General features: G+C 35.8%; 1 protein-coding gene across 1 annotated transcript; it reads right to left on the bottom strand.

The window, feature by feature from the left end:
* Positions 1-712: 712 nt before the first annotated feature.
* On the bottom strand, positions 713-7,752 carry LOC129893835 (inositol polyphosphate multikinase alpha-like). Its single transcript, XM_055969254.1, has 8 exons — positions 7,513-7,752; positions 3,759-4,779; positions 2,207-2,319; positions 1,821-1,917; positions 1,513-1,712; positions 1,266-1,329; positions 918-1,019; positions 713-724 (listed from the first exon to the last, which is right to left on the bottom strand). Exons 2-8 carry the CDS (start codon positions 4,635-4,637, stop codon positions 713-715), a joined length of 1,467 nt encoding a protein of 488 aa, XP_055825229.1. The 5' UTR covers positions 4,638-4,779; positions 7,513-7,752.
* Between the last annotated feature and the right edge of the window lie 7,321 nt (positions 7,753-15,073).

Here is a 15,073-nt window from a genome sequence, read left to right as displayed (position 1 = left end):
CAATGTTGTTACCAAACTGTACATGGGCAAAGCCTATGATAGGGTATCATGGCCAAATATTTGCCTAGTTTTGAGGAAAATGGGCTTTGAAAAAGGTTTCATTGACATGGTATGGAGAATTATGGCTAATAATTGGTATTCCACCATTGTTAATAGTTTAAGGCATGGCTTCTTTCACTCCACAAGAGGCCTTAAGCAAGGGGATCCACTATCACCAGCTTTGTTTATCATAGGTGCTGAAGTTATCTCAAGGTTGATGAATAATATTCATCAACACCCTCAATACCATGGCTTACTTATGGAAAAGAAGGGCCCTCAGATTAATCATCTCAGGTTTGCAGATGACATTATCATATTCTCATCAAGGAGATCTCATACATTGCAGCTCATCATGGAGACACTCCATACTTATGAGAATGTCTCTGGCCAACTGATTTATAGAGACAAGAGTAGTTTCATGGTACCCTTAAATGCATTTAGGTCTACAGTGAAGAGGATCAAGAGGATTACTGGTTTCAAGCAAAAAAGCAGCCCCATTACTTACTTGGGATGCCCCCTTTACATAGGCAGGCAATAGATCATATACTATTCTGACCTTATTGCTAAGGTTGTAGCTAGAATAACAGGTTGGCAAGCAAAGATCCTCTGCTATGGAGGTAGAGTTACATTGATTAAGCATTCATTCAAGCCCTCCCTATCTATTCGCTCTCAGCTAGTTCCCCTCCTACAAATACCATCAAGCAAATACAGAAAATCACTGCTAATTTCTTCTGGGGATGGATGAATGACAAGAGAAAATACCATTGATCTTCCTAGAAGAACCTTAGTTATCCCTATGATGAAGGAGGTATTGGTATGAGACAAATCTCTGATGTGGCCAAGTCTTTCCAATACAAACAATGGTGGGTCTTTAAAACCAAGAACACTTTATAGAGTGAGTTTCTCAAAGCCAATAATGTCAAAGGTCCAGCCCCATCACCAACAAATGGCATACTGGACAATCTCAGATCTGGAAGCACCTGATGAAAAACAAGCACACCCTTGAACCTCATATCCAATGGCAACTTCAATCTAGTTCATGCCTCTTTTGGTGGGATAATTGGTTGGGTGTTAGTCCCTTAGCAAACTTCAGGTCTAGCAGTAGTAGGCTGAACAATACTAAGGTGTCTTCTTTCCTCATTAATGGCCAATGGAATGCAGAGTTAATCACTCATGAAGCCCCTTCTGATCTTGTTCCTATCATCCTGGGTACACACATCAATTACCACCCTCAGTAGCCTGATCAACCCTTTTGGAAACAAAATAGCAGTGGAGAATTTACTTTCTCCTCTGCATGGGAACTTATCAGAGACAAGAGGAACAAGACAAAGATCAACTCTCAAATTTGGCACAAACATATATGCTTCAAATGCTCTTTTCTGTTGTGGAGAGCAATTAAAAGGAAGCTACCAACCAATGAAAAGCTTAGCAGCTTTGGACAAACCCCTAACATATGTTATTGCTGCTACAGACCTGGCTAGGACACCATTGGCCATGTTTTTGTATCTGGACACTTTGGAAGGAAGACATAGAGCTTGTTTGCAGATTTTATGGGGATTAGCAAGGAATACACACCTCTTAGATAATTGATAATGAGATGGTAGTTGACCAAATACAAGAATGATGTGCATAAGCTTATCATCCAATGCATCCCCATATTCATATGTTGGAACCTTTGGAAGAATAAATGTGTTGTCAAATATGGAGGCAAACAATCTAACTTGGCTAGAGTGATATACTCAGTCTCAAAAGACACCTCCAACTTACTGAGAATTACTTACCCTTACATCAGCTGGCCTACTAGCTGGAAGTAACTGGTCCTTCTTGTGGACAAATGCACTCATGAGCTCAAGGTTAACATTATCTATTGGAAGAAACCTTCAGCTCACATGGTGAAGCTGAACACTGATGGTAGTGCACTTCATAATCATGGAAAAATAGGGGGTAGGACTCTTAAGTAACTCTCAAGGTGATCTTCTCTTTGCTTTTTTAGTTCCCTTTGAAGAAGGCAAACACAACCACTCTGAGGTGCTGGCAGCCATCTTTGGCTTATCCTGGTGCCTTCATTTAGGATATATAGATGTCACCCTAGAAGCTGACTCAGAGCTACTCATTAGATGGATAAAATATCTTGATAAAACTCCATGGTTTGTCAAGGAGCAATTACAGAAGCTGTAGGAAATCAGCCACCAATTCCAAGCTTTCCAATGCAACCACATCTATAGAGAGGCCAATTTTACAGCTGATGCTTTGTCTAAACATAGCCACAAGTGCTCTGCGCTACAAATTTACTTCACTAAGCAAAAACTCCCTAAAGAAGCAAGAGCTTACTTTGCACTAGACAAGCTGGAAATGGCCAACTTTAGGAGAAGAAGACTTAAGAGGATTAAGAAACCACCTTGACCTCACCATCCTTATTGTTCTAACTTAATCTTCAAAATGGATATCTCTATGCTGAATTATAACTACTTTGAAGGCTCTATAGTTAGGACCATTATAAAGGGGAGAATCTTCCCTATTTATTTTCCTCCTAGAATAATCACACTACCACTAGAGATAAGGCATAAAGTAGTGTTTACCTCTTTCTCTTCTTGTTCCTGGCGGTGCAGGTACAAGCAAAGTGGCTGGAGACCCAATCTTATTGGTTTTTGGTACAACAATGGCAAGGTGAAACATTCGACATATTGGAACTTGGATTAGAGAAGCAAGAATGCTACAAAGATACAGATTCCTCCATGTGCAATAATTTCATCTTGCAAGCAACATCCAAAAATAATATATTCCAATAACATTCCAAACAGCCTGCAACATATAACAAATACCTACAACTTTTTGTGTGTTGCTATTTATTTGTTGTAAGCTCCTATACCTAGGAGCTCTTGATCATACTTTATGGTTATACCTGAGGGATGTTTGATATGTTACAGAGTTTTACGTACATATATATATATTTTGCTATGTAGGGATCAGGCCGTACGTTCCTCGACATATTACATTATATATGGATAGGGCCGTATGTTCCTCAGCATCACTATACGATATACGGATCGAGCTGTCGTACCTCGGAATTATCATATGATATATGGATAGGGCCATTGTTCCTCGATATTATTACACGATATGCGGATTGGGCCATTATTCCTCAGTATGTACTTGCTATATACATGGATTGGGTTGTACGTTCCACAACGCTAATGGAATACATATGTCTATTATGATAGATGATATATTGGTAACACCGACTCCCCTAGCAGGCCGGGTATAGGGTTGAGGGGGTATACACGACTTCAATTTATAAGATGCAGGTAATGTATTATTGTGAATGTTATGCTTGTCCCCTGCATCTCTATATTAGTTGTGCCCTTTTTATGATGTTTTATGCTTTACATACTCAGTACATATGTCGTACTGGCCCCCTTTCTTCAAAAGGCTGTGTTTCATGCCCGCAGGTACAGATACAGGTTTTGGGAGTCCGCCAGCTTAGGATTCTGCTGAACCAATTTAGAAGAAGCTCCATTGTATCGGAGCCTAGTTTTTGGTACTAGTCTGTGGTGTACGTATTACTTTTATTTATTCAAAGGTACGGCGGGGGCCTTATCCCGCTATATTTCATCGTCACTACTCAACAGAGATCTGTAGACATGATATGTGGGCTATATGTGTAAGTTTTGTTCAGCTGGATCTATATGATTTATTATACAAGTATGTGTTATGGCAGCCTTATCGGCTTTTGTAGAAGCTTCTTTTCTGCACTCACTAGAAGCAGTAAGAATTTCAGCTATGAATTTTATTAACGAGCAGAGACCACCCAAGAAGTTATGATCAATGACACCTCGTCCTTCGTAAACATGAGTAAAGTCAATCAGCTTGATTTGCGCACCTGGATTCTTTCCTTCCATTGCCAGCTCTTTTTCAAAGATCAACAGAATTGAGCAAGAATACAAATGGAATATTATTTGATCCTCAAACCAGGATTTCAGCTCCAGTAACTGAGATAAAATGCCAGTAGAGCCGCCATAACCAGTTGATGCGAAAGCGCAGTCTGGTTTCGAATCCAAATCTTTCAATGTGTTAGAAGAAACAAACCTTCTCAGGACTAACTTGACTTCCTCTGCAGAGAGTTTCTGAGCAGCTTTCTTTCCAGGTTTCCAGAACCCTAGTTCTTTGCTTCTATAGATTTGCAACCCCGATATCCTGAATCCTAATGAAAGGCTTGATGATTCTCGATCCTTTTTTAAGCACTTTTCAATGTATTTCTCGGATGCTTCGGGTGCCCAGGTTCTTGAACCAATCTTAATGTCCATAACTGAAGGACTGACACGACCTAATGCAAGATCATCCAAGACCAAGTGAGGCAGCATGCCAGATCCATCAGATGCTTCTACGAGCTGAGTGCCATAAAAGGTGGGGAAAAATCTTTGAATGTGTTTCGGGATCCCACTGTTAGTAGACAATGAAGTATAGAATGCAACCTCATTGGACCCTCGTTCATCACCTTGCAGAGGCTTGTAGAAGCGCCTTGATTCATCCACGAGGGGACCCAGCTTCCCGATGCCCGCTTCATGTCCTGCGACTTGAGGCTGAGGGACCTTAAACATCTTCACAGAAAGTGAAGCACTTCAGAAATAAAAAAAGAAGTGCAATTTTCTAGCAAACAAAGTCTCCAACACACAAACTCTCTCCTGTATTGAGACCAAATTACAACACTTATCAGCCTCTTGGGAAAGCACAACGTTCAACCTGAGTTAAAGAATGGAAAATCCTTGAAGGTACTAGTACTTGAGAAATCAAGGAATTCAAGTAAAATTGAATCTAATTCCAATTTTGTTGTTTGGGTTGTAGTATCATGTGATATAATATGAATTTAACTTTCACCATGATAATCATTATAAATCCAAGACAAAAAAGTTCTTAGAAAAGAAAAGAATACAATAAAAAGAAACAAAAAAAGAACATACAAGCGCTATCATACACAGACTTGGTTATGTTTTTAACTCTAGGGTAGCACTGGGGGGCTAATATATTTGTTCCCATATGGTCCGAGTGGTCAAGACTTCCATAGTCTCTTAGTTGGGTTTGGTGTGGTATAAGTAAAGAAGAAGAAAGGGGTTTTTCTCTCTTTCTTTTTTGGTTTGATGGGATGAGAGGGCTTAAGTTGAACAAAGGCCAATCTTTTACTGATTATCCGTTCAAAACAATTGATGTTACATTATCTAAAGAATAACAAAAGCTATAGAAGCATTTAGTTAGGATTGCTTCTAGAACCAACTAGTTGCTTGGACAGAATAATGTTACCTGCAGTTTCTCCATACATATTAATAGGCAGCTTCTGCAACGATTGTTGTTCAAAAATGAGTCCAACCAAGTAAGAAGGACAAGAATGACCAACGAACAACATCAATTCTTGGAAACACAATGGTGACAATCATCAAGCACATTCATCTCCTTATTATTATTTCCCCTCAACCTTGTGCTCAAACTAACTAAAGAAACTACCTGATGAAACTAACGAGCACAAAATGATACCAAACATGACACAAATTTAGGGATATACTACATAGCAAATCAAGGTTGATTATCTAGGATATAATAAGTTTTTTTTTAGCTCGTTCCTATCTATTAGAGCTCAAACTCTTTAAATCAGACATGACCTTTATGATAATAACCCAAACCTCTTGTTGAAAGTCATTTTATTCATGGGTGAACTCTATCCTGACTGGCATGCCATACAGATTACAAATGGCACGACAAAAAAATACCACCAATTATGTCAGTTTACAAGTCCCTGAACGGAGCAACAAACATAAGGTTTGATTGTTGGCAACAAAAACTTATCTGCTTTGCTAGGCTTGCTTTCACCTGGTCCACCACCAACAATGATTTATACGGCTTCAACTACAGATGGATGGATGAATTTAAAACTAGTATCCCAAGGACCACCACACAGTGCCATTTCCATTTTGGATAATTCATTTCCAGGACAAAACAACACATATTTAACCTATAATATATTTACACACACAAGATCGAAGAATAATAACAGGATTATTAGATCACATAGAAAATAGTTGGTTAAGGAAAAAGAATAGGAAACTAGTTAGATATACGAGATGGCAGCAAGCTTGAAGCCACATTCTTGTGGAATAACAGAAGTTATTTGCACATATGTTTAGTGCATTCCCCAAAATAAATAAGTTGGCATATGTGAATCAAGTAAACTGAATCCCAAATTAGTTGGAGTACAAGATGAATCATTTGTATCCATCCAACTCCATGGAATAAGTCCACATATATCAATCAAATATGCATCAATATCAAATGAGTTAAGCTCAGCTAAATGAAACTTGGCTTCCGCTGGCAAGTTAGCATTCCAACTTTGAGAGTGCACATCTAGGCACCTCAACTTAATCTGAACCGACAACTAATCATTCAAGCTCGGACTCTCCAAACATGTTACTGCACCATTCGACATTTTTATAGAGTCCGAGCAATATAGACTCCAACTCTTTCTCCAACTTTGAGAGTGTACATCTAGACACCTCTACTAGGTCTCAGCTAAGAACTAAACTCTCGAACTCATCCTTCAAATTTGAGAGTACACATCTAGACGTGTCATCTTGGTTTCAATGGACAACTAAACACTTCAACTCGTTCTCACTATGTCTCATGGACACCCGATGTTGACGTAACACATAAATTTTAGTGGTATTGAGATGATTATTTTGTAAGTTTGAGTATTCAGCTGACACAGTGGAGACGAGTTGAACTGTCTAGATGCGTATACTCAAAGTTAAAGTGTTAATTTTGAGTGTTTGTTTATGTATAATGCATATATTAAATAGTACATCGCCTGCTTTTAGATCTTGGATTGACCTCTAAAAAGCTGCATAGGTAGATCACAGGTAAAAGACTGCAGATCACTGGGACTAAGAACAAATTAAGAAACAAAATGTAGCTTTAAGATTAAGCAGATTTATGGATCTCATTTTTACCAAAAAAAAGAAAAAACAGAAGCAAGAACATCAAATAAAAGTCAAATCGAATCTGGCAAAAGTTAGAGCAGAAAGTGGAACCAGAATAAGTTCTTTTACCATACAAAACATACAAGTAAACTAGAAAATTAGACCAGCTTAGCTCATGTGCTAGCAACAATCAGAAAAAAAGCAAAAAAGTAAATACATTTAAGAATATACAATAGAGACCAAAGATTGCAACTTTATGCAAGTATTTGTATTTTTTTTTCTCCTTAAAGGTTAGTAAAATATAAGCAAGCTTTCTTGAGCAAAAAACTGAATCAAAGCCAAAGAATTAAACATTTTTTTCAAAATAAAAAAGACCCTTCATTGATGTTAACAATCTTTACATAGCAAATAATAACATCAATCTTGGCAAATAATATCAAAGTTCGAAAAGAGAAAAAAAATAAAGATTCAGAATCTAACAACTTTTGAATTAGAAGATTCAACTAATTACCTCTCTTCCAACTCCTCCAACAAGCAGAGAGATTTCAATTGGACATTTTCGGAAAGTCCTAACAAGGTTTAAATAGAAGAAACTAAAGGCTACTGCGGGTTCATTAAGTGCGGTGATGTGTCATTTTTGCCGAGTAGATCTAGCCATTTTAGTGGTGGAAGCCTGTACAGAATTAAAACTATTTGAATGTAAACTGCTATCCTTTTAGTCGCAATTCATGTGACACTCGGTCCGCATCCGTCGGTTTAATCTGATTGTATGTATGATTAATTTGATTTGTTATTTTTTTTATTTGTGATTAAATTAAATTAATAATATACTTTTTACTTTTCAGTTTTTTCTATTTAATGATTCGATTTTTTATTTAATCAATAAAAAAATGTTCATAATAAGTAAAAGTGGAACACAAAATTCTAAATTAATAACTTTTGTTTAAGATAAGATTATTTGAAATACTTCTAAAGAACATGCAATATATTGTCGAAACAACATTAATCATTGTCTTCGTCACAATCAAATTTAAAATTGAAAAAAGAGAATGTAATAGTAGGTTATGTCGAAACGAGAAAAAATGTAGCAGAAAGAGACAAAGCGATTAGTTTGTGTTGCCTATGGCCGAAAGTAATACTAAAAATTAGGAAAAATGATTGGTAAAATGGTAAATTAAATATTATATAATTAGAGTAAAATAATAATTTTTATATAATCTTATTCAGTTATTAGTTCAACTATAACTAAAATCATAAAATCGAAAATCAAATGGATAACCTAATAAATTTTTTTACAGATTTTTTTTTAAAAATTGTTAACTTTATTCCTAATATATATGATAATGTATTCTTTTTCTTTTGTTCTGCTTTTGGCAATTGTGAATGAGAAGATAGCTCTCAACAAATATTTTTTTATTTTTTGCCTGCTTTTGACATAGTCCAAAAGTTAACTTTTTATAGAAATATTAAGTGTAAAAGTTTAAGGAACCTCCGCCCAAGTAATTACACAATATAGTAATTATAATGATCTGTTTATTTGCCACAATATAATTATAGTGTAATTACAATTGTACTATTTGGTTGCACAAGTGTAATTACAAAGTTATATTAAATTTTAAAAATAAAAATTAATTATCTAAACTTAAAATTTATATTAGACAAATAAGGTCCTTTATAAATGATATTAAATTAAATATTTAATATATATATTGTCTTTTGAAAATATATTAATTAATAAACATACGTTCTTACGAATATTATAGAAAATAATTGATTTATATTTTTTAAAATTAGTATATTTTAATTAATTAATCATAGAAACTAAAAATTCAAGATTTCTTTGAACATCATGAAATGCATGTTTGACAAAAATATTAATATTATAAATATAATGTCATAAAATTATTAAAACATTTGACAAAAAAGATTATCTATCAAGTCTAATTAAAAAATAAATGGCTTGCAATGTGAAATATCAATTCAATATTACTAAAATAAATGAAACTGAAAATATAACATAAGTTTTAAATTTAAAATAAAATTTTAAACATAATACTACTCTTATGTTAAATTTCAACATAACATATATAAATATGTTTTAAAAGAAAAGAAAAATGTAAATTTGTAACTTTATTCAACAATGACTTCTATTTTAATTTAAAAATTTGAATACTAGCAAAATTATGCTAATGAAAATAATAAACATAGAATAAAAAAAGTAATACAAAAAATTACATGGAATCACATGAAGTAATGTTGAGAATGAGAAGGAAGTAAAATTTAAATAATAAAAACTATATTTTTAGAAAATATTAAAATGATAAAGATAATAAGAATTAAAATAGAAATAAAAGAAAGAAATTAAAAGTAATCAGCTTGTAATTCACCATCTAATTACACCAATTCACATCCTCCCCCTAGGAATTGTAGAGTGTAATTACCCCTTGCCAATTACACCAAATTACCTGCTGACTAAGTAATTACATGGTCAACAAACATGCCAAACAGTGTAATTACATCAAATTACACCAAATTCAATTACCAAGGTGACTTTCCAAACAGACCCTATTTCTGACTTAAGCTTCTTTTTTTGTGTGTGTAGTATTTGAGAAAGATAAAAGTGTTTTTAAGTATTTTTTTAAAGTAGTCTACAAGCTACAAACTAAAGCCATAGGTTGGTTCTATTCAATTTTTCGTTTTTAGCTTATTTATGTCTTCTTTTTTTTGGGCCTAAAAGTAAGCTTTTAAAAGTATTTTTTGTATTTGCGAAACACCTTCTTATTTTAAAAATGGGTGAAGATCATCTACACCCCAAACTTTATTTTAAAATCAAACTCCATTCTCAACTTTAAAAAATAGTCATTCTCCCTCCCTTTTCATTATTGATTTTTTAAATGCCTATTCTACTATTATATTTCAGTCCTTAACCCTTTTTATATACTTCTATAAAATCATAATATTTAGTTTTTTAATTTATACAACAAATTTCCTGTAAGAAAATATTAATTTCGTCCAAAAAAATGAGAAATATTGATTGAGTATCTAAGTTAATGTCATTCTCGAATGAATGAAATAAAAATAATTTTATTAATTTTGAGAAAATCTATAATTGTAAAGACCTGCCCCTGTCGTTAGGGATAGGCCAATGGGAAAGGGTTTCGAACTAGAAAACTTCGGATAGTAACTTCGGAAATTTGAGCCTAGGTCAGACTTGAACGAATTTTGAGTCAAGTGAAGTCTAGGGTGATCACATTAATGACGGGAGGTCAAATTTATAATTTGATTGGACAGACTTATAGCCAAAGCAATATAGAGCATTTACGGCTTTGCGGAATCGCATTCGGAAGAGTAAAACTCCCAAAATCTAAGTTTACGTGAAGGGTATATTTAATATGTCTTTGAAAGGGGGTGTGTTTTGAAAGGGGAGCTTAGAGCAAAAACTCCGAGCTCATTATTCCCGCATATCCCGCCAGAGCGGGATTATTCCCGCCAGAGTGGACAGTCACGACTTAAGTAGTGTAAAAGACCAGAAATGGTCTTTTCTGCAACATTCAGTTTCTAAAAACCCAAGAGGCGACCTAGGACGATTCCAAATGATTTTTCACGGATTTCCACGCTTAAGGTAAGATGTTTACTCCCTAAATTCATACTTTGATTCTTAGGAACTAGAAGTATGGATGATAATCATTGGGGGAGGGTTTGGACTGAAAATCTAAGATGGAAAATAGCCTTAGGGTAAGTTTCGGATCATGAGTTTGGCCTAGTGAATGTAATTGTATTATATTTCTTGATAGTTAAGCCATTATATTGATTCTTGATATGTATTTAATGTTTCTAGACCAAGAATGAGAAGAACAAACCCGGAAAGGGAAGACTATTGCGTTGTAAGGTCCTGAAAGCTTGAATTTAAGGTAGGTGATGGACTAGTTTCCCATATTTCTTTCATATACTTGTTAAATTGCTTCATGATATGCATGTGTGTATATGAATAGGTAAACATGCTAGATTATGTGTGAAATGATCATTTGCTGGCCTGTTATTATGATGTACCTATTCTTGGTGGTATAAATGTTGTAAACATTGAATATCCTTGTGATTGTGATATTTTGGGATCGGGTGTCACGTTTCGACATGTATTTAGATTGGGTTTCACATTTCGACACATATTTAGATCGGGTGTCACGTTCCAACATAAAGTTAATTGTTTGTAGGTCCCTTAAGAGGACCTTTATATGAAATTATAGTATGTGAAAGACATTGAGCTGTGATATTGAGATATGGTTGACTTATTCTATATATGTATCTACATATTGTGTTGAAATTTACTTATCTATGATCCACTTACCGGCTAACCGCGTGATCCTACCAGTACATCATTATTTTGTGTACTGATATTACTTTTGCTCTACCTTTTTATTTAGTACAAGGCATATTCAGTCGTTGTAGGGAGACCTCGGTTGGAAGATTAGAAGGTTGTTCAAATTCCAAGAGTGAGCTATTCTGTCATGCTCTGGTGGACTTTTCTATTTATCTCAGTCCCTCTTTTGGGACTCAATTTCAGACAGTGTTCTTGTTTAATTATTTGTTTCTATTTGGAGTTGTACTCCTATTCTAGACTTGTTAGTTAGAGTTTCGGTATGATGACTTTCAGTTCCTAAGAGGTGTTTACTTCCGCACTTTATTGTTATTAACATGGTTAGTTGAGTTTATGGGAACTCAGCATTATTTCTAGTTTATTCCTATTTCCGCAAGTCTTTAACTGTTATCTTCTAAAGTTTGATAAGTTGGTCTGTAGAAATGGTTCTCCCACTATAATAAGTATTATGGGTGTCAGTCACGGCGGGTTAAGTTCGTGACAAAGTTGGTATCAGAGCCTAGGTTCATTGATCTCGTCGTACCAAAATGAGTTTAGTAGAGTCTTACGGAATGGTGCAGAGATGTTTGTACTTTTCTTTGAGAAGCTACAGGATTTTTGGAAAAGTTTCATTGTCTTCCTTCTTTTGTGCTACGACTTGGTTCCAATTGGTATCTGGTGATCCAAATTTGTATCTAATCGTTTTTACTCTCTTGTCTGCATATGGTTAACACGAGTTACAATAGTATCAGGCCAGTAGTTCCAGTTGAGGTAGAGAAGGAGCCGACCATTTAAGGGCGTGGTAAAGGGAGAGGCAGGAGAGGTAGGTGAGGCAGGGGAATGGAGAGGGCAGCACATGTTAGAGTAGAGGTCCCTATTGAGGAGGTGCTGGTAGGTTAGGACCCTCCGGCTCCCCAGAATGAGTTTGAGGGAGAGGTAGAAGATGAAGAGGAGCAGGAGCAGGCAAGACAAGAGGAGGGTGCCCAAAGTGAGGCTGATGGTATTCCCCCTCTGAATGCAATCTTGGCCCAATAGATTATGGAATTTCTGAGCAGGCTAGCTGGCACTGGCGCTATCCCCACCATGCCCGCAATACCAGACCCTGTTGACTGTCTGTTTGCTGTTGCAGTTCATCTAACAGATGAAGTGTTAGGCGTAGATGCATTCTTCATGCCCCTAATGGTCCTGTGATGACTGGTACTGAGGATGACATGCTCACTATGTTCTTCAAGCTCAAACCTCCCATTTTCCAGGGTACTAAAAATAAGGATGCCTACGAGTTTATTCTGGATTGCTATGAGAGGCTACACAAGCTGGGCATAGCGTATCAGCATGGAGTGGAGTTTGTGAATTTCTAGCTGTAGGAAGAGGTCAAGCAATGGCGGAGGGCATATGTAGAGTGTCATTCGTCTGTGTTTCTCCCACTTACTTGGGCTCAGTTCCACACTTTATTTTTATTGAAGTATGTGTCCCGCACCCTGTGGGACAGGAAGAAGGATAAGTTTACACCCTTAAGTAGGAAGGGTTATCAGTGGCTGCTTATGAGGCTAAATTTCATGCATTGTCTAGGTACGCTCCTCAACAAGTTATTGCTGAGGAGAGGATCAGGTTGTTTGTGAAGGGGTTGGATCTCGAGTTGTAGGTACTTTCTGTTCATATGACTTCGTTTGGTAGGAGTCTCAACGAAGTCACAGACTTTATTAAGAAAGTTAAAGGTGTAAGGAAGGATGGGCAAGCCAAGGCTTTGGTTAAGAGGACCAAAAATAAATATAACTTCCAGGGATCCTATTCCAGAGGGTCAGGCAGGCCGATAATTGCTGCCCGGCTAATTCGGTCAGCACTGCCCGACCAATTCGGTCAGTACTGCCCGCTTCCACTGACAGTTTTTCAGGTACTCCAAAGCAGCATCAGGCCCATGAGGGTCATGGAGCATCATTCCTAGGTAGCTACCCGTCTTTTAATCATAACTATTTTAACTGTAGAGAGCTGGGCCATATACGGAGAAAGTGCCCTGATCTTGGGTACATTTATGTGCCCAATAGCAAATAAAACCATAAATCGTTAGTCAAAGTCAGAGCAAATTCCTAGAGTTTAGTTTATATTTTTCATATTTTGTATTTTTATAACCAACCAACATGCTTAGACATTTTTAGGGTTAATTGAGTAAAAATGGACATTCAAAGCATGATTGGATTGAAAGTAGAGCTCACAGGAGAGGTCGGAAGCAAAAGGTAAAGAAAATACACTACAACAAAGCATGTCCGCATCGCGCAATTGGACCCTAAGATTTAATTCCAAGTTTTGTAGTTGATTCGTCGAGACAGTAAGGTCTGCGCCAGGTCTGCGTCGTGGACCTGGTTCTGTATAGAGCAATTTTCATCCGACACAATAAATGAAAAATTACACTAAACTGAAGCAAGTCCGCATCGTGGACTTCAGTGCGTCTAATTTAATTCCGTATTTTTGGTGCTATAAATAACACCTTTACATATTTTATTAAAATGTAGATCAGATCGGGAAAAAAATTGAAGAAGACGAAGAAAGAGCTATATTTGGTGATATTTTCTTCTTTACTTTCATTTTGAACTCAAGTTTTATGTTATTAATGATTTATATAAACATGTTATACACTATGAGTGGCTAAATCCTCTTGTTCTTGGGTTGTAGTCATAAGATAAATGTTTAAATCTTATTTGCTTTGGTTTAAAATGGGTTTTTATATGTGAGTACTCTTATATTTTTATTTTAATTGTTGTAATTCTTGATCACCATTAGAAAAAATTTATTGTCCACCTGAAACTCGGAAGACGAAAATGGGATAGAATACTAGAATATAAGGAGCATGTTTGTCCTAGAAATATCTAGAATAATTTGTGTATAGAATGGATGTGACACATATCTATACACCTTGTTTGGTTACTAAACATGATGATAGTATCAATGCATTTTGTTGGTTCATGCTTATCCCCGCTCAATGATGTAGTTAAGCTATCAATCAGAGTAGGGAATTAAAGGTTGGAAGACCATAATTGTAAAATCAACCCTGTAAATCAGTAATCAAAAATCCATTGGATACCAAAGTAAAAGATATAAACTGGAAATCTATAAATGCTACAACCTAGGGACTCTTCTTTAAATTGATAAATTTTCTCTAATACTGTTAAATCAAGTTCTCATATCATTTTTGGTATAATTATTTTGAGATATTAATGAACTCAACTCTTTGAAACACACATGAATAACTTTATTTATTAAAAAGCTGACTACGCCTAATTGCATTTCCCTATGGTTCGATATCCGGCTCTTAAAAAGGGCCACCAAAACATGGTGCAATTGTTGCACTCTAATGGCAGTTTACAGGTTTGCCTCATGAAGATCCTCAAGTTCACATCCAGAAATTCTTGGAGATTAGCGAACTTATATGCCTAATGGGGTATCTCCTGACTATGTGAGGTTAACATTGTTTCCCTTTTCTTTGTTGGGGGAAGCTAATAGGTGGTTGAAGTTGGAACTACCAAATTCAATCACTTCATGAAATAATTTGGCTCGCAAATTTCTTATCAAGTTCTTTCCTTCGGGGAAGGCAGCTAAGTTGAAGGCTGAAATTTTGAGCTTTAAGCAAAACTTTGGAGAAAATTTATATCAATCTTGGGAAAGGTTTAAACTATTACTCATTAGTTGTTCTCACCATCATTAAGCTAATAAGGTGTTGGTCCTT

The sequence above is a fragment of the Solanum dulcamara genome, chromosome 1 (genome assembly GCF_947179165.1).
Source record: "Solanum dulcamara chromosome 1, daSolDulc1.2, whole genome shotgun sequence".
Taxonomy (NCBI): Eukaryota; Viridiplantae; Streptophyta; class Magnoliopsida; order Solanales; family Solanaceae; genus Solanum; species Solanum dulcamara.
Note: the sequence above shows the minus strand (reverse complement) of the source record. Positions and strands in the feature narration are given on the sequence as shown.

Coding starts and splice junctions, on each gene's coding strand:
- LOC129893835 (XM_055969254.1), bottom strand. CDS start 4,637: ATGTTTAAGGTCCCTCAGCCTCAAGTCGCAGGACATGAAGCGGGCATC. Junction 2,320..3,758: donor CTTCTACAAAAGCCGATAAG/GCTGCCATAACA, acceptor GTAAATTTGTAG/CGCAGAGCACTTGTGGCTAT. Junction 1,918..2,206: donor GCTGATTTCCTACAGCTTCT/GTAATTGCTCCT, acceptor TGTGAGCTGAAG/GTTTCTTCCAATAGATAATG.